This window comes from Fukomys damarensis, unplaced genomic scaffold (assembly GCF_012274545.1).
Source record: "Fukomys damarensis isolate Sample0158 unplaced genomic scaffold, DMR_v1.0_HiC HiC_scaffold_14, whole genome shotgun sequence".
NCBI classification, from domain to species: Eukaryota; Metazoa; Chordata; class Mammalia; order Rodentia; family Bathyergidae; genus Fukomys; species Fukomys damarensis.
The window spans coordinates 73682901-73706599 of NW_022900926.1; the positions used below are offsets into that span (position 1 = coordinate 73682901).

Here is a 23699-nt window from a genome sequence, read left to right on the forward strand (position 1 = left end):
AATTATACCATTTGAACCTTATTTCCACTTTTAGTTTTTCACACCAGAGAAATTATTCAGTATTTACTCAAGTGTGTCCTATTTATTTCACTTAAGAGTATAACCTTGGCTGGGGATTTAGCTCAGTGGTTCTGCCACCTGCTTTGCAAGGGCAAGATCCCAAGTTTGATCCCCGGTAAAAAAAAAAAAAAAAAAAGTATGGCCTCAATATGCCTCCATTTAGCTATAAATATCTCTAGTTTCTAATTCTTTATGGCGGAGTAGTACTCCATTTAATATAAAAACCATGTCTTGTTTATCCAGTCTCCAGCTGATGGGCATTTGGGTTGTTTCCAAGTTTTAGCTACTGCAAACTGTGCACTATAAACATGGGTGCGCACATATCGCTGTGATATGATTCATTTAATTCCTTTGGAAAGATACCCAGCAGGGGATGGCTAGGTCAAATGGACCCTCTAATCCTAGTTGTTTGAGGTATCTCCATATTGATTTCCACAGTAGTTGCACCAGTCTGCACTCCCACCAACAATGGAGAAGGGTTCCCTTCTCCCCACAACCCCTCCAGCATTTGTTATTGGTTGATTTCTTGATAGCAGCCATTCTTTCTGGGGTGAGGTGGAATCTCAGTGTTGTTTTCATCTCCATCTCTCTAATGATCAGTGATGTTGAACATTTTTTCATGTTTATTTGCTGCTTTAACTTCTTTGTCTCAGAACTGTTTGTCCATTTCAGATGTCCATTTTTGAATTGGGTCTTTGTTATTTGGGGGCGGGTCTTATTTTTTCTTATATATTCTAGATAGTAGTCCTTTGTCTGAGGAATAGCTGGTAAAATTTTTTTCCCATAATGTAGGTTGTCTCTGACTTCTCTTGCACAGCAAAAACTTTTTTTTTTAGATAACTCTGAGAACTTTATTTAGCAAAGAATCCCTCAAATGATTGTAACCCAACTGTGTATGTTCTCTTTCAGTGTATTTCACACATATAATATACTAGGAACTTAGAATACTTCCCAAGCCACCTCTCTTCCTTTATTTTTAACTAAAGTTTATAAGATATAGCCAGAGCACTGTTTCAGAAACCTGTCTCCAAGAACACATCAGCAGTGGAAGATGGGAGGTGGCCTCTCATCCTACCTCCCAAGGCTTTTTTTTTTATATTTTTTATATTTATGCTAATTTTTGCCTTTTCTTCCTGGCTCAGCTTGAGTCTTTGAGTCCAGTACTCTAACGCTTCCCTTAGCAAGAAGGACCCAGTGAGGGGAGTCACAAGTCTGCAGTCATCACTGCTCCCAGTAACCAACGCATGGCTCTTTCCCAGCCTCAGAAAGGTCACGGCCTAGAAGTCTGTGTTGTGACTGGCACGGGTGTGGTGGTGGGGCCTGAGGTAGCAGAGCCTAACAGCGGGGTTCTGGGAAGACGCAAGAGGGGTCAGAGTGGGCAACGTGGGAAGGGGAAGTATTTGTCTTTCTCTGGCCCCAAGGTGAAAAGGGATTTGGTCCACAGCTAGCCAGACAGTAATAAAGTGTGGAATAAAGGAAGGACTGCATGTATCTCTTTATCACAGACTTCTCTCCAGGAAGCAACTCCTGTGCCAGATCAGCAAAGCAGGTGGCTGAGCCAGCTGAAGCCCAGGCTTCAGAGAAAGTAGTCGTCTTCGAGGTTTTCATCACCAGACATAGAGGCAGCTTCTGATAAGCTGAGGCAGGACAGGGTATGTGCTATCTCTCCAGGGCTCTTTTGGGGCTCAGTCAGCATGCTGACGAGAGAAGCACCTGTTTCTGTGGCCGTGTCCTTCAGCATGCCTGGGACAGCTCCGTTTTCTTCCGTGTCTTCCGGAAGCTCAATTGCATACCCTTTTCGAAGTAATTCTAGCCCAATATCCAGCTTCTGCCCATTGCTGGTATCATGTAAGTAGATCTTTGGTCAAATGGAGATCCCAGTCTGGACGTAGCTAGAGATCCTGGCCACCAGTGGCTTCCATTCGGTGCAGTAGGTGAGTCTGTCAAACTCATCCAGAGCTTCCTCTTCCCACTGCTCACATTCTATTGCTTGAAATGGAAGGCTGAGGAAGTCACTCCTGAGAGCCCTGAGGTCCCCCAGTGGGCAATCTCCATTATCTCCAAAGTCAACGAAATAGAGGCCCAGGTTCCCATTCTCCAATGTGCTGAGGATCCGTTGGCAGATAAGGGTGCGGCCACGATGTCTCCTGCGTGCACGGTCAAGTCTTCCGGCGGACTGTTCTCATAGTGCTGGGTCATCTCGCTCACGAGTTAATCGAGCTGCAGGCTGCTGGAGCCAACGATCTGGATCCAGAAGTGGTTGGGGTGTTCAGATGCAGACACATAGACCTCTAGGTGCTCATCGGCATGGAAACCGAAGTCCGGACTGGGGATTTCAAAAATGGACTTCACTGGGCTGGGCTGGGCTGGGCTCCAGACTTCTGAAAGCTGTTATCGGGTTCCTCCCAGGAACCTTCTTTTGATCCCACCACAGCCGGGTCGCTACCTCCTTTGCGGGGAGGAACTGCCAGAGGTGCAACCTGCCTGCCACCACAGCTGGCATTTTTCCATAAAGCTGGCTCCCCAGCGCCGCCCGACTCTGTCAACTCCTCTCTCCTCACGCTGATCGGCTGCTCGCGTGGAATTCTGGCTTCTGCAGAATGCAGGATTCTCTTCCGAAGTTCTTCATCTTCTGACACCGTCTCCAGTATTGAATGCTTGTCTGCTGCCATTCCTTCTGTGTTCCTGGGATTTTGATAGGTCTCGACAGCAGTAATGTCCCCTCCAACTCTTTGCCCAGGTAATTTTGGCTCCTGGGGCCTTGCAGATAGAACGGATTGTCTGGCCGCCTCTCCTGTGATTCTGCCCACAGCCCTCTGGGGCATCGAGAGCTGCTCAGACACTGGGGTGTTCTCCGTCAGGATCAGACGGATCGCCGCTCTGGCCTTGCACACCTGAACGGGAAAGCCACTGATGAGCAGCACGCGCTCTTCGCCTATGTCCTCCTTGTCCACCTCGATCTGAGCGCCTGTCTGCTCCGCAGCTGTTTCATATTGGCTCCCCGCCGGCCGATGATGAGTTCACAGCCGCCTGGGGAGCCCGCATCTCTATCTCGATGTCGTCCTCCCCGGCGGATGTCAGCCGCTCTTCCCTGCTTTCCCTGTACCGCCGGTACAGGATGTAGGCCACCGCGGCGCTGGCAGGGACCCCGAGGCCCAGCGCGACTTTCTGAATGGTGGACAGGCTCGTCCAAGAAGTCTGCTCGGTGGACATTTTCTGCTGTACTCTTAAATCCGCTCCTCCAGCGTCCACCTCCTCACGCGCCACCTCGCACCTCCGCCCGGCCCGGCCTTTGCCGTTGCCGCCCTCGAGTCCAGCAAAAACTTTTTAATACAATGAGATCCTACTTGTTGATTCTTTGTGCAAGTTCTCATGCTGCTGAGGATTTGTTCCTAAAGTCTTCGCCTATGCCAATGTCTTTGAGAGCTCAACCTAATTTAGTTTCCAATAAGTTTAGAGTTTAGTGAGTAGTGAAAGTTAGGGATCTAGTTTTAATCTTTGGCAAGTTGTAAGCCAGTTTTTCCAACACCACTTATTAAAGAGGCTATCTTTCCTCCAGTGAGGATGATTGGTTCCTTTGTCAAAGATGAGGTAGCTGAGTATATCCAGTGTTGTTTCTGCATCTTCTAATCTATTCCATTGATCCTTGGATCTGTTTCTTTGCCAGTACCATGCTGTTTTTATCACAGTGGCTTTGTAGTATAGTTTCAAGTTGGGAATTGTGTTACTCCCTGTCATGTCTCTGTTGCCTAGAATGGCTTTTGCTATTCTAGGTCTCTTCTAGTTCCAAATTTTTGGATTGTTTTCTCAAGTTTTGTGAAATATAGAAGAACCAACAACAGGAAAATAACATGACAATGAAAAGTCAATACATAACAGTTATAACATAAGTGCTAATGGCCTCAATTCACCAATCAAAAGAAATCAGCGGGAAGAATGGATTAAGAAGCAAAACCCAACAATATGCTGTATACAAGAAACTCACTTAACCCTCAAAGATATTCATAGTCTGAGAGTAAAAGGATAGAAAATAGCTCTCCATGCAACAGGAGCCCAGAAGAAAGCAGAGGTAGCTATCTTATTTGCAGACAGAGTAGATTTCAAACCAAAACTAATTAAGAGAGACAAAGAAGACCACTACATCCTTGTAAAGGGAGCAATACAAGAGGAAGAAATGACAATCATAAATATATATGCACTGAATACTAATGCCCCCAACTATACAAAATAAATATTAATGGATATGAAAAATGAAATAAGCACTAATACAATTGTAGTGGAGACCTCGATACTCCACTGACACAAATAGATCATCTAGACAGAAAAATCAATAAAATAACAGAACTGAACCAAGTCTTTGAACAAATGGACTTAGTATATGTCTACAGATTGTTCCACCCCACAAAATCACACTATACATTCTTTTCAGCTGCACACAGTTTATTCTCCAAAATAGACCACATGCTAGCTCATAGAACATGCTTAAGTAAATGCAAAGGAATTATAGTTGACCCCTGTAAAGTATCAGACCATAGTGAACTAAACTGGAGAACAATAGCATATGAAACCGCAAGAACTTTACAAAGCATGGAAATTAAGTAACACCGTGCTGAACAACCATTGAGTCACAGAGGATATTAAAGAAGAAATTAGACAGCTTCTACAAATCAAATGATAATTCCAATACAACATACAGGAATCTATGGGATGCAATGAAAACAGTTCTATGAAGGAAATTCATAGTAGTGAATGCCCACACTAGGAAAACAGAGTGAACTCCATAAACAACCTAATGCTTAACCTTAAGCTCCTAGGAAAAGAAAAGCAAGACAAACCAAAAGCTCATACAAGGGAGGAAGTTATGAAGATCAGAGCAGAAATTAATGCAATGGAGACTAAGGGAACTTTACAAAAAAAATTAATGAATTGAAGAGTTTGTTTTTTGAAAGAATAAATGAAATCAATAAACCCTTAGCCAACCTTATCCAAAAAAAGGAAAGAAAAGGCTCAAATTCATGTAATTAGGAATGAAAAAGGTGAAGTCACAACAGATCTACCAGAAATCCAGAAGATCATCAATACCTACTTCAAAAACCTGTACTCTAATAAGACTTTTAAGAGAAGGGCCAATATTGTGGGGGTCTTGTTGCCATCGCTTTGGTCTTGTTTTCATTCTTTGATCTGTGGGAAGGTCAGGGTCTCCTCCTTTACTGAGTTCCTCCCTGTGGCCAGGCTGCTCTGTGTCCATTTCTTCAGTTTTGTCTTCTCAGACCTCTGTGGGCTGGGTACCACTGAGGAAGGCATTACAGCCTCGGGACCCCACCACTCGGATTCCTCTCAGATGCAGGAAGTAGCAGGGCTTTCACGCCTGTGCGGCCAAGGCTAGCTTTGGGCAAGTAGTTTCTCCAGCAGGAGTTGGATTGGCGAGTACTGAGGACCAGGAGGACTGCAGAGGCCCTCATCCCTTCCCTCAGTTTGCCCTGTTGGCCAATTCTGGTGTCATTTATATCTGCCGAAGGGAACCTTGGAACATTTCTCTCCTTCTACCTCTTTCCTTCCTCTTCACTGTGTCTTGGAGCTTAATCTTTGATTCTAAATGACTTGACAGTTTGTCAGGGAGGCTCAGGAAATGTGGCATCTAGTGTGGTCCAGCTTCTTGTCGCTGGGACGAAATACTCAGCACCTGTCATTTAGAGGAGGAGAGGTTTAGCTTGGCTCATGGTTTTGTGAAGTTCAGTCGGTGATCAGCCGACTCCCAGGCAGAGATGACATGGTGGAAGGGTGCGGCTGCAAAAAGCCACTCATGTCATGGCGGCCAGAAAGCAGAGAGAAAGGAGGAGCCTGAGACAAGATGACGCCTTTCCAGGTCACACCCCCAGGGACCACCCCCAATCCAGCCCCACCTCCTAAAACACAGCTGCTGTGCTCATCAATGGAAGAATCCACTGATGAAGAATACTGACCCCATGATCCAGTCATCTGCCATACACAAGAGACTTTGGGGGACATTTTAAATCTAAACCATGGCCAGGTGTGGGGGCTCATGCCTCTAATCCCAGCCTGGGCTACATAGTGAGTTCAAGGTGAGCCTGAACTATACAGGGAGACCCTGTCTCAAAAAAAATATATATATATATATCTGTGTGTGTGTGTGTGTGTGTGTGTGTGTAACTATACAGGAGGCCAGATGTGTCAAAGCCCAGGCGCCTGAGGCCACTTGAGTGTACCCAAGGACACAACTTGACTGGCACAGGCGCACAGAGTTTGTTATAATAACGATGAATCAGCGTGGATGACCATGCACATACCACACAGCCTGCACAGCTATGCAAGGCTGACCAAAACATTCTGTCGTACTGGGTCTTACCTGAGCTGATAAAGAACTGCTATGAGGTCTCTGCGATAAAATTAAAGGTTGGCTCCTGCTTTATGAAGTCTGTTCCACGTGTTCTATTCTTTGGGAATCTCACCTGACCAGGCCTCTCTTCAGCCCGCCTGCCCCAACACCAAACTATGACAATGTTTTCCATGGCTAAAGTAATCCTACCCTGGGAGTTACCAGAGCAGACGAAGACGCCCTTGTTCAGCGTCAGGGTTGCCTTAGCACAGAGATGACTTCCGTTGGTGCAGAAGGCCCTGCTGTCCTCGCCTCTGACCTTTTGGCGGGACAGTGGTTTTTAATTGATTTTCTATTTTTCCCTGAGCAGTTATACATATGTCCCAGAGGTGTAAGAAGAAACTGCTGGAACTTCTAAATAGATTAAGGCCAGGTAGGAGGACTCAAATGTCATGCTCCTCGCTGAGGTGTCCTGAGGGGAACAGGAAAGTACTAGAGGTGACATTTGTTTTTGTTTTGTTTTGTTTTGTTGAGACAGAGTCTCACTATGGAGTTGAGAATGACCTGGAACTCACTATGTAGCCCAGGCTGGTCTCAAACTCACAGAGATCCTCCTGCCTCAGCCTCCCAAGTGCTGGGATTACAGGTGTTTGACCCCTAGTACCAAAGAAAAGGCAAGAAATGGTAAAGGTCAAGGAAACTATTTGGGACATGAATGAAGATCTCTACGCATCAATGAACTCATCCTAAATATGTCATGCTCTGTGATATTATCTAGCAAGAGTACTGTAAATAAAGTATAAATTTAATATAATACAATACACACGTGCGTTTTAAAAGGGAGTGTTCAACAATGCTTAGTTTGAGGGAAGCATGGAGGGGAGGGAGAGAAGGGAAAGGGGGTGAAAAAAGGAATGAAGATGTGTTATGGGCAAGAGTCAATTCCTCATAAGGAATGTGAACGTTGTATACTGCAGGCTTGTACCAATAAAAAGAAATAAAACAAAAACACTTGGTGCAGGCTCGGCCACATTTCCTCAGTCGAGTGCCGTGGAACACAGTTCCTGGAGATGTTGATGCAGCACTTTCACCCCCACCCTTCACCGGCAGACTCATGGGTTACCTGAAGCTTCCCGTCCTACACCAGCTAAGCACCCAGCAGCCCCACCCTTTGGGGTCGGCCTAACATTGCTCGGCAGGGCTTGCTCCAAACCTGAGCAGGCCACTTTTAATTGTTATTGAATTTGAGTAATCTAATTTAAAATTATGTAAACCAATAAAATAGCAGTACAAAAAGAAAGGGAACAATTGTTTCTACAAAAACTAAGTTGAAATTGTAATTGTATTCCATTTTCTAAAAAAATAAATGAATCAAAATAAAAGCTAAATTGAAATAGATAAGCCAAATGAAATGAGCTACCAGTTCATGAACTGACAGACCTGGAGGAAGCTTAAATGTGTAGTACCATATCATGTTTGAAAAGACAATGCTGGGCATGGTGGTGCACACCTGTAATCCCGGCACTCAGGAGGCTGAGGCAGGAGGATAGCTGTGAGTTCGAGACCAGCCTGGGCTACACAGTGAGTTCCAGGTCAGTCTCAACTACATAGTGTGTCCCTGTCTCAAAAATTTAAAAAAAAAAAAAAAGAAAGAAAAAAAAAGAAAATAAGGTGGGCCCGGAATTTAGCTCAGTGGTTCCCTCACAAGTGCAAGGTCCTGAGTTTGATCCCCAGTATCAAAAAAAAGAAAGAAAACAAGTTTTGTTTTCTGGCACAGGGGATCAAACTCAGGACCTTGCTCTTGCGAGGTAGGCACAGTGCCACTAAGCCAAATCCCCAGCCCTCAAAAGAAACAAGTTTTAAAAAATTAAGTTGGAAATTTTGGAAAAACTCAATAAAAGGCTAGTTTGTTTTTGTTTTTTTTGGGTTTTTTGGCAATGGGGATCAAGCTCATTTCTTTGTGCTTGCAAGGCAGGCAGCAGAACCACTGAGCTAAATCCCCATCCCAAGGCTAGTTGTTTTTAAAAAGCTGTTTATCAAATTAGTTACACAACAGATGACTGAAAAGACCAAGTGAAATGGTGAGAATATACAAAATGATGTAGTTAGATTTTCATAATCTTGGAGTTCTTTTTCCAAAACCAAATATGTAAAACTCAAAATTGTAAACCCTACACTATATTATGGTTTAGAGAAGAAAAATGGTACAATGCTCCAAAAAATGGGCATATGTAAAGAGATAGCCTAGATGATTGACAAATGTTTGTAATCTATGACAGTTTTTTGTTTGTTTGTTTGGTTGGTTGGTTTGGTTTTTGTTTGGTTTGGTTTTGAAATAGAGTATCACTATGCAGTTAAGGCTGGCTTTGAACTCAGTACGATTCTCCTGCCTCAGCTTCCTAAGTGCTAGGACTACGATGCCCAGCCAGATTTATGTATTTTCAAATTAAATAAAATGTAGATATCACATGTTACTTGTGAAGCATTCTTTGCTTTGATTAGCCAATTTTTTAGTCCTCTTTTTTTTTTTTTTTTTTTTTGCCGTATTGGGAATTGAACTCAGGACCTTGAGTTTTCGAGGCAGGCATGGCACCACTAAGCTAAATCCCTGGTTTCCCCACCACCACCTTTTCTTGAGACAGGTCTCCCTATGAAATTCAGGTTGGCCTTGAACTCACTATGTAGCCCAGGCTGGCCTCGAACTTGTGGCAATCCTTCTGTCTCAGCCTCCCAAGTGCACCAACATGCCCAACTCTTTTAGTCTTGATTACAATAGGCAGGAGAATTTCTACTGTATTTCTCAGGGGGTGTTTTTTCAGAAGGATTTTTTGTTTACTTGTTTTATGTCAAAGTAAGTTTGGAAAACTCAAGGTGAATTATGTTTTGCAAATTTTTCTTCTACTCTAGACTTCAGAACCTTTACTATCAATTGTCTGTTATCAACCTGTGTCCAGAAAAGAAAGAAAAAAGTATATAATATCGTTAAATTTATTTGACCATGGGACTCTTCTTTCCTCTTGGAAATATTATTACCTCAAGGAAATAGTGTTCTGAGGAACAATTTGAAAACACAGGCGTATGAGACACAGGCACGTATTTAGCATGGTGAGTTCTTCAACCTCCCTGCTTACTGGGAAAATGGCCTTCACTGGCAGCTGTGAGCCTTCTGGTTTCAGTTCCGCCTGGGGTCCAGACCCAGGAACCCCCAGCTGCAGTGGAGCAGTTGGTTAGGAGAGAGAAGTGTTATCAAGCTGAGCCCTTCTTCCTCAGGGTGGAGGCTGGGCTGTGTGCTGTTCAAAGTGAGGCAGGGGAAGTGGTTTGGCCAGCAGGAAGTCAGTTTCCTTCAATGAAAGGACTTGGGAACAGAGTGACGGGAGAACAAAATCCTAATTCAACCCCTGCTGTGCTGTCCATCTTCCATGCTTCTTTCAAAACCTCCTGTTTCATCTTTAAAAAGCCATGACCATGTGCATACAGTGAGAATAAGACAGATTTGGAGACAGCTGACTCCTCCTTGCCAGAAACTACTTTTCTTGGGTGAATTCCACTCTCCCTGGCTTCCTGGACACCTTGCCTTCAGATGCAGATATGTGTCTGAACTTGAACTCACAAGCCAAGGCAGTGCTGGGAAGCCCACCCAGCATCGGGTAAAACACAGTACTTCCCCTTCAGCTGAGCCTTGAACTAAACCCCAAACTGGCTCAGGAGCATTTCCCAGGTGACAGTCCCCAGACTGAGGTGTGTGACAGGTGGAGTCCCTCACCAGCCTTCGAGGTGAACCAGAGACCTGCCGTAATAGTACCCTGGAAAAGGTATCTATCCAACTTCTAGTCTGAAAAGCATGTGAGCTCTGTCTCATCAAAACTAAGACTAAAGTCTTAAATGTCTTTTTTTCCTCTCTTAAATTAGTTTATTGGTACATTTTAGGTATGCAATACATTTACATTCATCATTGAGAACTTGTACCTTTCCATGATATATCTTGGTAAGTCTTAAACATCTTAAATGTGAATTTAGGAACACAAGAACTCGTCCTCGTGAGTGTGTGTGTGTGTGTGTGTGTGTGTGTGTGCGCGTGTGCGTGTGTTGATTTCTTGTTGTTTGGTTTTTTAAATACCTTTTTTATTTTTCTTTTTGGTACTGGAATCAAACTCAGGACCTTGTAGTTGCAAGGTAAACATCAGCACCTCTGAGCTAAATCTCTGGCTGTGTCATTTGTTGTTGTTGTTGTTTGTTTGTTTGTTTTTTGAGACAAGGTATCACTATGTAGTTTAGGCTGGCCTTGAACTCACTACGTAGCCCAGGCTGGCCTCAAATTTTCTGTGCTCCTCCTGCCTCAGCCTCCTGAGTGCGGGAGTTAAGGCTGTGCCTACACGTCTGGCTATGTGTGAGCTTTTGGTGGGACATTCTAGCTCTAAACCATAGCAGAGCATATGAGAGAAAAACATTTCAGACAGAAGGAGCAACCCATAAAAAAGCCCCAAGCAGAGCGTGCCTGTCATAGTTAAGAACAAGCAACAGACACGTATGGCTGGAACACAGAGGGTGAGGGAAGACTGACAGGAGACAAAGTCAAAGGGAGAGGGGCAAGGAGAGCAGATCATACGAGGCCTTGCAAAGACTCTGGTGTTTATTCTGAATGTAGCAGGGAGCCTGTCTCTAAATTAGAGTGACAGGATCTGGTTTATGTTTTTGTTTTTGATTTTTTGGTTTTTTGAGACAGGGTCTCACTGTATAGTTGAGACTGACCTGGAACTCACTATGTAGCCCAGGCTGGTCTCGAGCTCACAGCGATCCTCCTGTCTCAGCCTCCCAAGTGTTGGGATGACAGGCATGCGCCACCATGCCCAGCCTGGTTTATGTCTTAATAGACTCTTTCAGGATGCCCTGCTGAAGACAGTGTGTGAAAGAAGAAAAGGTGAAACAGGACAGTAGAGGCAACAGGAAGCAGTCACTTTCTGGGTGTATTTTGAAGGGGGCACTAATGGCCTGGGTGCTACTTGGAGTGGGAGAAAGAGGCCTATCGTGATTCTAAGATTTTGTTTACCTGAGCAGTTGGGAAAAAAGAATTTCTGCCCTCTGGGATGGGACACCCTACAGATGGAGCAAGTTAGGGTGGGTAAAGTGGGAATTTGATTATGCATAAATTAAATTTCAAATGCCTTTTAGAGTTTGAGAAGCGATGCCAAGTTGGTATTGGACCTAAATTAGACAGTCCTTGGTAGAGGTGTAGGGCCTAGCAGGGAGCTACGAAGCTACGATGAGCTAGCCAAGGAGGTGAGTATATAAAAAGGAGAAGCTGGACCTAGAGCTGGGCCCTGAGACATTTAGGAGGGGAAAAGAGAATACTAAAGAAACCTAGAAGGAACAAGCAGCGAGTTAGAAGGAAAACAGGGTAGAGTAGCATCCCAGTGCCCAGCGAACACACAAGAGGAAGTAAACTGTGTGAAACGCTGCTGTAGGCAAGTACTGGTGTAGGCTGTGAGAAAACCACCGGCTTTGTGACCAGTCAGCCTCGGGAGGCAGGTAGAAGTGAAAAGCAGTTGGGATTTGAGGGCAGCTGAAGACAGTTTGCATGTAAACATCCCTTCCTGGAAATTTTGCTTCAAAGGGATGCAAAAGAACAGAACACGATCTGATGGAAGCAGGGGTCAAGAGAAGGACTTCTATAAAATGGGAGAAATAACATGCGCTGATCCAGGAAAGAAGAGAGAACCGGTGACACAGGAAAAAGACAGGACAACTTCTCAAGCAGTGAACCCAAGTAGCCTTGAGGCTATATCCTCCTCCTTTGCTGTATTTATTATTTCTTTCTTGTAAAAGTTGATAAACACTTGCATTGGTCTTGCTTCTTCTCGTTGCTAGAACCAAATTCTAACACAACTTAAAGAAGGAGAGGTTTGCCTCACAGCTTCAGAGGGTGTACTCTGTAGTAGGCTTGCTCTTGGGCAGAAGCATTTCGGTAGAAGGGCCTGCTGTTACACAGCAGTTTAACTCTTGCAATCCAGAAAAGCAGAGCACAGGGCATAACACCAGTGAAAGACAAGCCCTCCAAAGGCGTGTTCCCAGGAACCCAGCTCCAACTCGGCTCCTTCAGGGCACGTTCAGCCACGAACATAGTGAGTTTGATCAACTGGTGAGAATAGTTCGGTCCAATCACCTCTCCAGGAGTCTCTCAACCCAGTCAGGTTGCTATTGAGCTTCCCCAGTGTTCCGCACCATTTCCCTTTAAAGATTATGGTGGTTGGGTTTTTAACAATCATTCTCTTCGTATCAGTATAGGGGGAATGCCGCATCTTTCCACTGGGAAGATATACTGTAGTTTAAGTCGCTCCATCCTTGACAGTGGACACTTGTGTTTCCAAGCTTCTGCTTTTCAGAGGACAATCGATCCTCCAACTGCCTACAAAGGGAGGTGGCGAGGGCTAAAGAAAAAAAGACAGAGACTTGCGGAGTTTCAAAGTTTATAGAGGACCATAAGGTCAGTGCCTCGGAGTGGGCAGACAGACTCACCGAGCTGGCCATCCTTTGTTGGGTACACACAGCAGTTGGAGGCAGCATCTGGTGGCTTAGGAGGTGGTAACCCTGGGACAATAAGGAACTTACGCTGATCAAGGCCCTGGGTCATGAGGGTCTCACACTGAGGAGGTCTGTAAGGAGAGTGATCATGCAGTAGTAGGTAGGAGGACTGAGTTGATAAGAGTTTGTCCTTCCCCAGGTGAAACCTTGCTCGCTCTTTCCTTCTTTCTTTTTTCTTTTCTTTTCTTTTCTTTTCTTTTCTTTTCTTTTCTTTCTTTCTTTCTTTCTTTCTTTCTTTCTTTCTTTCTTTCTCTCTTTCTTTCTCTCTTTCTTTCTTCCCAGTTCTCAAAGAAGCAGGACATCGTCAGCTGATGTCATCTTGCCATTGAGCATCACAGCTTCATGGGGACAACTGAGGCCTCAGCCATAGCTGGGCTCACAGCGAGGTGACATCGGGCCTTAGCTATAGTCACACTTAAATTGTGAAATGACTTTTCCCCGAAATTTATGCAGAGTGGCTCTTAACATCTACAATGAACAGTGTTACTCTGAATAACTCTGTGCACATCTCACTTGGTATACATCAGTGATATTTCTCTTATTTATTTGTATTAGACCTGTTAGACTAAGATAAGTGTTCAGAAACACACGGGATATTAATGACAGTTGACATCACATGTGGTCAGTAATAACATTTCATTTGAGACTTTTAGTTATGGTAACAGAATATTGTTCACTGGACTTGAGAGGTGACTTTCCAAACCTCGATTACTCCCACCCAGCTGCCTCACCCACTGATCTCTGTGTATTTGGAAACATGGCTTGTTGTGCCCAACGTCTCTGGGAGAACTGCTATTTCATAGCCATGAATGATACTCTGTGTTTTGCATTACAAATGTTGGTATGTTTTTCCCCCTAGATCTTTGGAAACACCAAGTCATGAAAGAAAACTTTGCAGTTACTAGGCCACAAATAGTTGAAAAATTTATACAGAGATTAATGCAGCATCAGCAGGATTGTGGATCAGAGGTATGTACTGAAAATTAATCATTGTTCTTTTTAACATAACCCCAACAAGGAAGATTTTGTCACTTAATACATCTCTTAATGCTTTGCTTCCTAAGTATGATATAATAAATACCAAGGCTGAATCCGAAATACTGATCATGTATTATCATTTTAACATCAGAAAAAAAGATGGCTGTGTATAAAGATCTGCGTTAAAAGAAAAAAACTGCATGTTGGTAAATTCCAAATTTGGTCAGGTTTTTAAAGTAACCTGTTTGTGAATGAGTTAATTTCTTGCATAGTTCTGGTGTTGATTTCTTAGTATTTAAAATTTAAACCAAAAAACTATAATATCACTAATGAGAAAACATTTTCAAGTCGGGCACGGTGGCGCACACCTGTAATCCCAGCACTTGGGTGGCCGAGGCTGGAGAATTGCCGAGAGGGGGGAGGCCAGCCTGGGCTACCCAGGGAGTTCAGGGCTAGCCTGAACCACAGAGTGAGTCGCTATCTCAAAAAACAAAAAACAAAATGAAACAAAACAAAAATTTTCAAAACATGTCACACACACAAAAAAAGCCAACATACAGAAAGGTAACATTTTTACCCTTCCTCCATCAGGCCCAGTCTACTCTCCACAAAGAAATCTGCATCAATAATGTGTGTGTGTGTGTGTGTGTGTGTGTGTGTGTGTGTATCCCTCTAGAAAGATATTTAAATCCATAGCAATTTTATATTTTCTTCTATTTTACAATATTCTTTTGATACACCTGCGTATACACAATTCTTGGAATTTTGAAACATTTTTATTCTTGGCAAGAAATACTTTCCTAAATCAAAGGAATCCAATGCAAAGGTAGGATAAGAGAGTCAATGTGGATATTTGGACGTAATAGGGTTTTAATGCTATTAATAAATTCCTTGGGTTGATATGAATCATGAAAATTAAACCATTTTTCAAACAAAATGTGCTCAATTTTTAAAAATAGTATTTTCTCCAAATTTACATTTTTCTAAGTTTTTGGAACTGTTCTCCATCATTTTATGGTAAACACTTGCGTTCTTAATTTTATTTTATTTTTTCTTTGAGACAGGGTCTTACCATGAAGTTCAGGCTGGCCTCACTATGTAGCCCAGGGTGGCCTCTAATTTGCAGTGATTCTCCTGCCTCAGCCTCTTGAGTACTGGGATTATAGGAGTGCACCACCGTGTCCAGCTTCAGTTCTTAGTTATGAAGTAGAAAATTCATAATCTTGATCGGAGATACATTTTTCGTCAGAACTTGATGATTTCCATGTATTCGTTTAGCTTTCAGTTGTACACAAACATGATACTGGGTACTCTGCTAGGGCGGTGAGGTGGTTCCATCCTCAGGGTACAGAGCCGAGCTGAGCAGGGCAGGGCGCGCTCAGGAAAATGTTGGGATCAAGAAATACGTATTCTGGCTCACCTTGAAGAGGTAGGAAGCTCTGAGCACATGCCACAACATAGATAAGCTCGGAGGACGTCCTGCCAGACTCGCGGGAACACTTACTGTTCCCACTAGCGTAGTCAAGCTCATACAGACCACAAGTAACGAGGTGGGTTCCAGGGGCAGGGGAGAGGAGAGGGACAGGGAGGTGCTGTTTAGTGGGCTCGGAGATTCAGCTTTGCGGCCTGAAAAGAGTCCTAGAGGTGGAAGGCGGAGATTCGCTGTGTGAATGTACCTGATGCCCTGGGCTGTACACCTGAAGATGGTTAAAAGGGCAAAATTTATGTGAGATATTTATATGTTAAAAGTAAACAATAAAAACAAACAACTTGTGGCTCAAGTTCTGCTCACCCTTAGTAAGCTTCACCCCTCCCTGAGGATGAGAGCATGTGGGGGGAAACGCGGACATGGGCAGGGGCGCAAACCCTCGAGGAGCTTTGTGTGGGGCCGCCGGTGTCAGAGCCCCCATCCCAAGTGTGTTCCTGTGGCTTCCAGCCTCTCCGGACCAGCTGCAGCGACGGGGAACTCACTCCCCACCTGTCCCCCGTCCTGGGCACCCTGTGTTTTAGCAGCACTACGGAGTGGGATTTGGCCTCCCAAACGCATGTGTGCCAGAGATTCTCTACCCCTGAGATCAGGGAACGGACCCCCAACCACAAGCCTCCAGAAGTCTGGGCAGCTCAGTGAGAGCTCGTTAAAACCGCTGCTAGCCGATGTGAAGACTGCAAGTTGCAACAGAGGCCCGCTCGGGAAGGGCAAAGCAAAGCAGGTGCTGGCTCGGCGGTGGATTACAAATCGCTCCCCTTCCCTCCCGCCGGTGGGGCTCCATGCCAGGACACACAGACTGGAAAGCGGGGCAGGCACCGGCTGCCCCCTCAGCTGGTTGCCCCCAGCACAGGCTGCAAGGCTCCGCCCTGCTTCAGACAGAGACGTCTCCATTTCCGTCTAGCTTTCCTTAGGTGCACCCTCACCGTCCTGGTCGGTCTTCTGTAGGCTCGAGGTTGTCCAGACCACAGACACTGGCCTTGTCCTGGGTGCGTTGCTTGCATCGGTGCCCGTGAGGGTATTGGTTTGGGCAGCTTCCTCACAGCTGACGCCCCGAACTTCACCCGTAACCCACGCTTGCGCTTGGACACGCTGCTGCTCGGCAGTAGGGTGCTTCTGTGTTTCTTCCATTTGCTGCACTTGGTGGACGTCTTGAGGCCTCTAACCCTGTGGACTGGTGTCATCCAGTCTCCTTTCTTTCTCTCAGTTTTACGTCAGCCGGCCCTCGGGGTCTTTGAGTCATTAACACGGGGGACAGGGGGCAGGCCCCAGGCTGTCCGGGTTCCTTGGACATAGTCTTTCGGTGGCCAGGAGCCATCTGGCCGCTGTCCCCCTCTGCCCGCTCTGTGTCCCGCTGAATGCCAGGCACACCATCCCATTATGCTCACCAGTTTTTCTTGAGCCTGTGTTGTGTTCTAGGGGTCTTTGCTTTCTTCTCTGAATTTCAGAAAACCACACTTTCCTTATCAGTTGTAACGTCTCCTCCAAATTTCATACCAAATACTCTGGACTGAAGAAACTGACATTTTCAAAAATTAGAACGCTTCATAGCCTATTCCGTGGGTTCCAGAGGGGGTCATTTTTCATTTGTATGCCAAGGGTTATTCATTCATTCAGCAAGCGTTTATCAATGTCCTCTTTTTCTCCCAGGCAATTTCTTTAGAGACTTAAAGGAAGAAAGTGTAGCCCCTGCCCTGGAAGAGCTTATGGTCAGTTAGGTGAACAGCAGGTCCGGAGGAGGATGCCCAGGATACCACCTGAGCTCAAAGAACGGAAAAGCCCAGCTAGAAGTCAGAAAAGGACCACATCTTGAAGCACACGTAGGAGTTGGCCAGACAGACAAAGGCGGAGGAGGGAAGGCAGCGCAATCTGGGAAGGAGTACGTCAGAGTTCAGAGGACACGGGAAGGTGGGCGGGGTAGGTGCCGGTGGCCTCGTGTACAACCCTTGGGCAACATCCCCCGATCCTAGAGTGAATGGAAAGCCACTGGACCATCTTGTTGGCAGAAACAGCCTCAAAATACCTTGTTACAAGGGCTTCTAAGAGGAAGCAAACCACAGGACTCCCGTGTCCTCCCAACAGGGTACAGGACCAGACTCTTTCTGTAATCCAGCCTGGCACCTGCCATGCCCAGACTGGCTGTCTAGAAAAATCTCTGGGACAAGTTAGTGCTCCTCCACTCGCACCATCCATCATGCCTCAGATCTAAATTCTGCTGACAGAATCAACCCAGAGAGGGCGGTGCTACTTCCTGGGCAGAACTGGGCTGGTGGACTGACTCTGTGGCTCTTGCACACCCTGAGGGAAAGTAGGCAGATGAAGTCCACGCTGTGACACACGCAGAGGTTACGTTCATAGTGACCCAGCGAGGCAGGGTAAGTTGTAGAGCTCACAGGGTTACGCCCACAGAAGCCACTGAGGCAACATCCCAGCAGCTCTTGATGCAGGGGCTCTAGGTGCTGTCTCTGGAAGGCCAGGTACATGGTCTGCAGGATGAAGTTCACCTGATCGGTGGGCAGCCTGCCCCACCTAGAACACACGTCCTGATTCATGTCCCCTGCAGGGGCCCTGCCTGCTCCTGCACCACCTCCCTCCCCTCAGACTCACTCTCTCTGGGCCATCTTCAGCTGATCATTTCGCCCAACCCCTGGGCTTTAGCACAGCAACTGAGAAAAGAAAGCAACACAGCTTGACTGGACCCTGGAGTTGCCCAAGTTGAGGAGTCCTTGCCGGTCCTGCCGGTGTGGTATTATACAGACTCACCTAGCAAGTCTGTCCTCCCCGCGAGGCAAAACATCATGTTGGCTAGGAGAGGATGGCAGACAGCCACTGTGATTCAATTCTGCCATCTATATCTACAGCGCAATAGTGGCATTATTGCCAAATGACATGATTGCCAAGAGCCCTGTTGGCACATCCATGACAAGGCACTGGTGCCCAGGACAGTACAGGGTGAGTCACTGTGGCTGCCTCCAAGCACCGGCCCAGATAAGGCCCCTGGCCACACCTGGCTAGACTCAGAAGTGGTCTTCTGACTTCTCATAGCTTTGGGCTTTCACCAAATTCAGGCTGGGAATTTCCCTTGTCATCGCTAAGCCTTTCTACCACAAAGAAGTCAGGGTCCAAGAGAGAGAACCTGGAGTTCCCTATGCTTTGTGTTTGTTTATTGTTTTATTTTGTTTGAGCTGGACTCCTGCTGTGTTGCCTAGGTTGGCCTCCAACTTGTGATGCTCCAATTTCAGCCTTCTCCTGAGTCCTTGGATCACAGGTGTAGGCCACCGTACCATTTCCCTTTGCTTTATGTCAACAGCTAATGAGGGCTGTCCTGGTGCTCACTTTCCAGGGTCTGGGTGAGGACCGGAAGCATCTGGGGGACTGAAGTGGCCCTGAAGAGGGCCTTGGAGAAAAAAAGAGAAAAGCTGGGCTCCTGTCCCCAGCTGCCTGGCTGCTGTTCATTCAATCCTATAGGAACAGAGGTTTCCATGGATTCCATTGCCCATTCTGATTGCATCCTGCCAAGCGGATATAAAGGATGCCTTTTAAAAAGTAACCCAGGCGTGGTGGTACACACTTATAATCCCAGCATCCTGGCAGACTAAGGCAAGAGAATCACACGTTTGATGCCAGCCTGAGAAACTTAGCAAGAATCTGTGTCTCAGAAGAAAAAGAAATGTTCAGAGATGTAGCTCAGTGGTGCCATGCCTGCCTAGAAAGCACAAAGTCCTGCGTACGATCCCTGGTACCAGGAAAAGAAAGGAAGGGAGGGAGGGAGGGAGGGAAAGAAGAGAGACAGAAAGAAGGAGAGAGACAGAGTGAGAGAAAGAGAGAGAGAGGCTAAGGAAAGAGCTTAGTGCAAAGGCTCTGGGTTCAATCTCCAGAAACACGCACACATACACACACGCCTTCCAATGAGTACATATCTTTTATTTTTATGCATAGGAGGACCCTCGCAATATGCTGTGAGGCCAACAGAGATGGGAACAGAAAGGGATCACACTGCAAACTCTGGGTTAGAACAGCTCTCCCCAGATGACCACCGTTCAGAATAGAACTTAGAGTAGTCTGTAAATAATAAGTTCAGTCTTCCAGATCTGTCTTTCAAGGTCAGAGAGGACCTTGAAACATTGCATTTTAATTAAACATTGCAATTTAATAGTCTGTGATTTGACATGGAACCTTTAAACATTTAACAAAGGATAGGCTAGCCTCCGTTTGTCATCTTTTTTTGGGGGGGGGATCCAGGGATTGAACTTGAGACCTTGAGCTTGCGAGGCAGGTGGCGGGGCCACTGATCTAAATCCCCAGCCTTCCATTTGTCCTCTTGAAGCTGGGCCTGTGCGTGTTCAGAGCACAGGTTCTTGGGTCCAGAGCTATCGTTTTGGTGCAGATGGGAAAGGAAAGACGTCTGTGAGTCAAGGCCACATGTGCCCTGAGCCCTGGTGTGAGGAGACCGCCAGGGTCCCTGCCAGAGCTGCTGCGAATGATGCCCTGCCTTTCAGATTACTTTCAGGAAAGACCACCTCGAGGCCTGCCTGCTCTCCCTGGGCTGTGACGTGATGGCGCGAGAGCACAGCAACTTTGAGACTTACTCCACGTGTTACGAGCATGTGCTGCAGCACACGAGGCAGAGGCTGCGCCAGAGGGAGCAGGTAGGTGCCCAGGGAGCGTGCAGTAAGGAAGGGTACGGGGGAGGCCCAGGATCAAGCAGAAGAGAAAGTAAAGCTGAGATGGGGGAGAGGGGACCAGGTGGGGTGGCTCTGGGCCCTGAACTGAGGGGCATAGTGCTCGCCAGATTTCTTTCCTTAGCTCAGGTTCTTGGTCTCTGTCTGGTATCCAGAGCTGCAGTCATGGTGGCCCCAGCAACACTGGGTTGAGTCTTTGAGTCTGGCGCCTGAGACCACTCAGCCATCCTGACACCCCTGGGTTGTGTACTTTGGCGGTATCTATTGGGGAAAACAAGCGGTGACCCACAAATGGGCCGGGCCCCTTGGGGAAGGTGCATCACTGACCTTTCCTCCCTTATGAGACCCAAAGCACCTTGCGCTATTCTCAATGTAGGCATGAGGTTGGAATCTCTCAGGAAACGCTCTCTTCAGAGTGTTGCATGGGCCAATCTCACCAACCAGAGGGTCTCAAAATGCAGCTCCACTGAGGAATGGCAGGTGTCAGGAGGGTGTTGTACTGAACTGGCTGAAGGAGTAAATGTCTGAATTTGGCAGTGCATTGGTTTTCCCTTCTCAGGAATTGGATGTGTTGCAAAAAAGTCCAGTTCCACCCGAAGACCCCGCTGCTCAGGTAGGTCAGTTCCTGCAAAGGTTCCCTTGCACCTCCTCACTTCCACTCAGTCAGCCAGGGTGGGACTTCAGAGTGTCATTTGCTTGAGTCACCTGTCCAGGAAGTCCGTACTACCCAAGGAGCATGCTTTCACTGTGTAGGCAAGCCTCCTTAGGAGCCGTTTTTCTTTTTCTGTTTCTGTTCCTTTCTTTTTTCTTTTTGCTGGGGGCACTGTTTTGAAATTTTGTATTGGGTGAGGCGTGTTGCTGTTGTTGAGGGTACTGTCTGTTTTCTTCGGAGGCCAGTTAAAGTTCATTCCAAACATAAGGTGGATGGGTGAAGATATCAAAGGAAGGCCAGTGTGGAGATAGAGGTCGAGGCAGGCGAAGTGTTTCCTCCAACTGGGAAGTGCGTAAGCAGTAGTTCCTCGGGGGTCATTTACTCAGTGACTACCTACGGAGCACGACGATCTCCTGTGTGTCTGGTCCTGCAGTGCGACCTTTGAAGCAATCTGAGATTCTCTGTGCACAGCCAGATATTTATCTTCTTCATTAGATTCAAATAGAAGTGCAGCGTGTGTGTGTGTGTGTGTGACCAGAGACTCAGGAGTGTGTGCTTGCCAGACAGGCACGGTGCCACTGAGCTACATCCCTGGCCCATAGAAGAGGAATTTTTATACTAACCTATAAGGAACTATTTGTTCAGTAGCAGTTTGGAAATATATATGGATTTATACACTGTGTGAATACTAGTGATATAGGAGAAAACACGTAACTCCCAACCCTGCTAGATGTCAGATACGCTGAGCTTGTGTTCCCTGCAGTCAGAGAATGAATTCTAAAGAACAGTGGAGGTTAAGAATAGGAAAATGTAATGGGGAACAGGAATAGCTCCTGAGAGACAGGAAGGGTCCTGAATGGGTTGCCAAGGAGCCCACTTCTCTGACAAAGTTTTATAGAGAGAGCAATGTCACAAGGGGTGGGTACATCGTGGGTCAAATTATAACCAACCAATAAGATTACAAGTATTTTTTTCTTAAAAAAAAAGGTTACAAGTGTACCCACTTAGCTAATATTGATTGAATAGTAGCAAGGGCATATGGATGACATCATTATCTTTGTGGATAAGCTACAGTCTTGGTCTTGTCTTTAGTCTTAGTCTCAGTGGGTGGGAGAGGATGGCCCACCCCTAATGAACCCCTAATGGGTTATTTACATGGGAAACCTCAAAAGGGTGATACCAATGATCTCGAGCTTCTGTTTGTTCATCCCTTAGGGAAGTATGTAAATCTGGCCGTGACATTAATCATCTTCAGGTGTGCCCCTAGCCACAGTCGTGATTTATCCTCCGCTCTGCAGTGACTTCCTAGGGGCCCAGCCCACTCGGTAGTACCTCTAACTCAGCTGTCCGTAACCCTAGGTTGCTGAGCTCAGCCATGATATGATCATGGAACTCACTGGTCTGAGAGCCCAACTCACCGATTTAGAAGAGGAGAATCTGAACCTCAAAATGCAGATTAGAAAAGAAGTCCAAGAAGAATATGAAGCATTAGTCCAAGCTTTGTTTATGACCTGTTTGCACATAAAAGTAAGTGTCCTGGGGCTGGGGATTTAGCCCTGTGTTTGTTCTCTAGGTAGCTCTATGGCTGCACCAAAGGTTCAGTGACAGAATGGACTGTGTGGTCACTAGAGATTCGCTGGACCAAGAGTTTTCCAGCTGTAAGTTTCACTTGGGTGGGGGAGAGATAGAGACAGAAACAGACAAAGAGAAAGAGACAGAGACACAGAAGGAGAAGAAGAAAAAAGAGAAAAAGATTATCCTTAGTCTCCCTTAGGTGATTTAGGATAATTTAGATGTTTATTTTTCAAGCTTCTCCTGCCAGTTGCTGTTGTTGCCATCTGGGTGTGTTACTGATATAGGGGTGATTATACGGACCTCCAAATAATATAAGGGAAATATTATAACTCCCAAACTGCTAGATGCCTCATATGCCGGGTTCGTGTTCTCTAAAATCAAAGAATAAATTCTAGGAACAATGGAGGTTAAGAGTAGGAAGTATTTATTGAGAGAAAGAAAGTTTCTGTCTAAGAGAGACAGAAGGGGGACCAGGAAAGTGGGTTGCCTGCAGACCCCACTTCTCAAGGGAGTTTTACCAGAGCAAAACCAGGATGTGAGGTGGTGTACGAGGTGGGACAAAACTACAGTCAACCAATAAGATGAACATTGATCCAATAAAGTAACATTGATCCAATGGCAAATCACAGGGTGGGTATAAGGTGGGACAAAACCATGGTCAACCAATAAGATTTGATTATAAGTATAGTCACTTTTATCAATAAAAGGGGGCTTGAATGGGGAAGCCAGTCACACAGCAATTTTACATGAACTGATCCAGAACTTTCCCTGGAAGGAATCAGGTAGGGAGGTTTCCCTCCCTCACCCAAGGTGAATGATGCCTACTTAGAATATCAATCGCTGTTCATCACTAGGGGAAGTGTGTGGGTGTGGTTATTTCTCCTGATCTTGAAACGTGACCTTCAACAAATGCACCTCCAGCCCCAGTTGTAATATGTTCTTATCTTCTGCACTGACTCTTTCAAAGGCCCAGCCCTGTCTGAATGCCTATAATATTTTAACTAATTTAGCTGTCTATAATTACAAGATGTTTAAATACAGTTTCTCTGGTGCGAGAAACTGAGTGTGGAAATAAGGACTGATTGATGTATAATGGATGTTGGGAAATGGGAAGAAAGTGTTCACATGGGAAGGGGAACAAGGGAGGAGGGAGGGGGAAAGGAAGGGACAAGAAAAAAATGAGAACAGAAGGGAAAAATAGAAACAAAGCTTTTGTACAAGGGAGGGGAGGAGACTTGAGGGAGGAATAGGATAAAATAAAATTTATTTTTTAAAAAAAGTACTTACATCAGACTCTAAAAAGAAGCAGGCTTAAAACCTAATATATATCCAATATAATAGTATAATGGT

The 23699-nt window shown here is 45.8% G+C and overlaps 1 protein-coding gene and 1 pseudogene across 1 annotated transcript in view; one reads left to right on the top strand and one right to left on the bottom strand.

Annotated features, from left to right (window-relative positions):
• Nucleotides 1–23699, top strand: part of Ccdc162p — a 187355-nt gene that overhangs the window by 147045 nt on the left and 16611 nt on the right. The window contains 4 exon segments of the mRNA XM_033763439.1: nucleotides 13836–13945; nucleotides 19940–20089; nucleotides 20682–20735; nucleotides 22134–22301. Of these exon segments, the coding sequence (XP_033619330.1) occupies nucleotides 13836–13945; nucleotides 19940–20089; nucleotides 20682–20735; nucleotides 22134–22301 (482 nt within the window).
• Nucleotides 1637–3345, bottom strand: LOC104869902 (annotated as a pseudogene).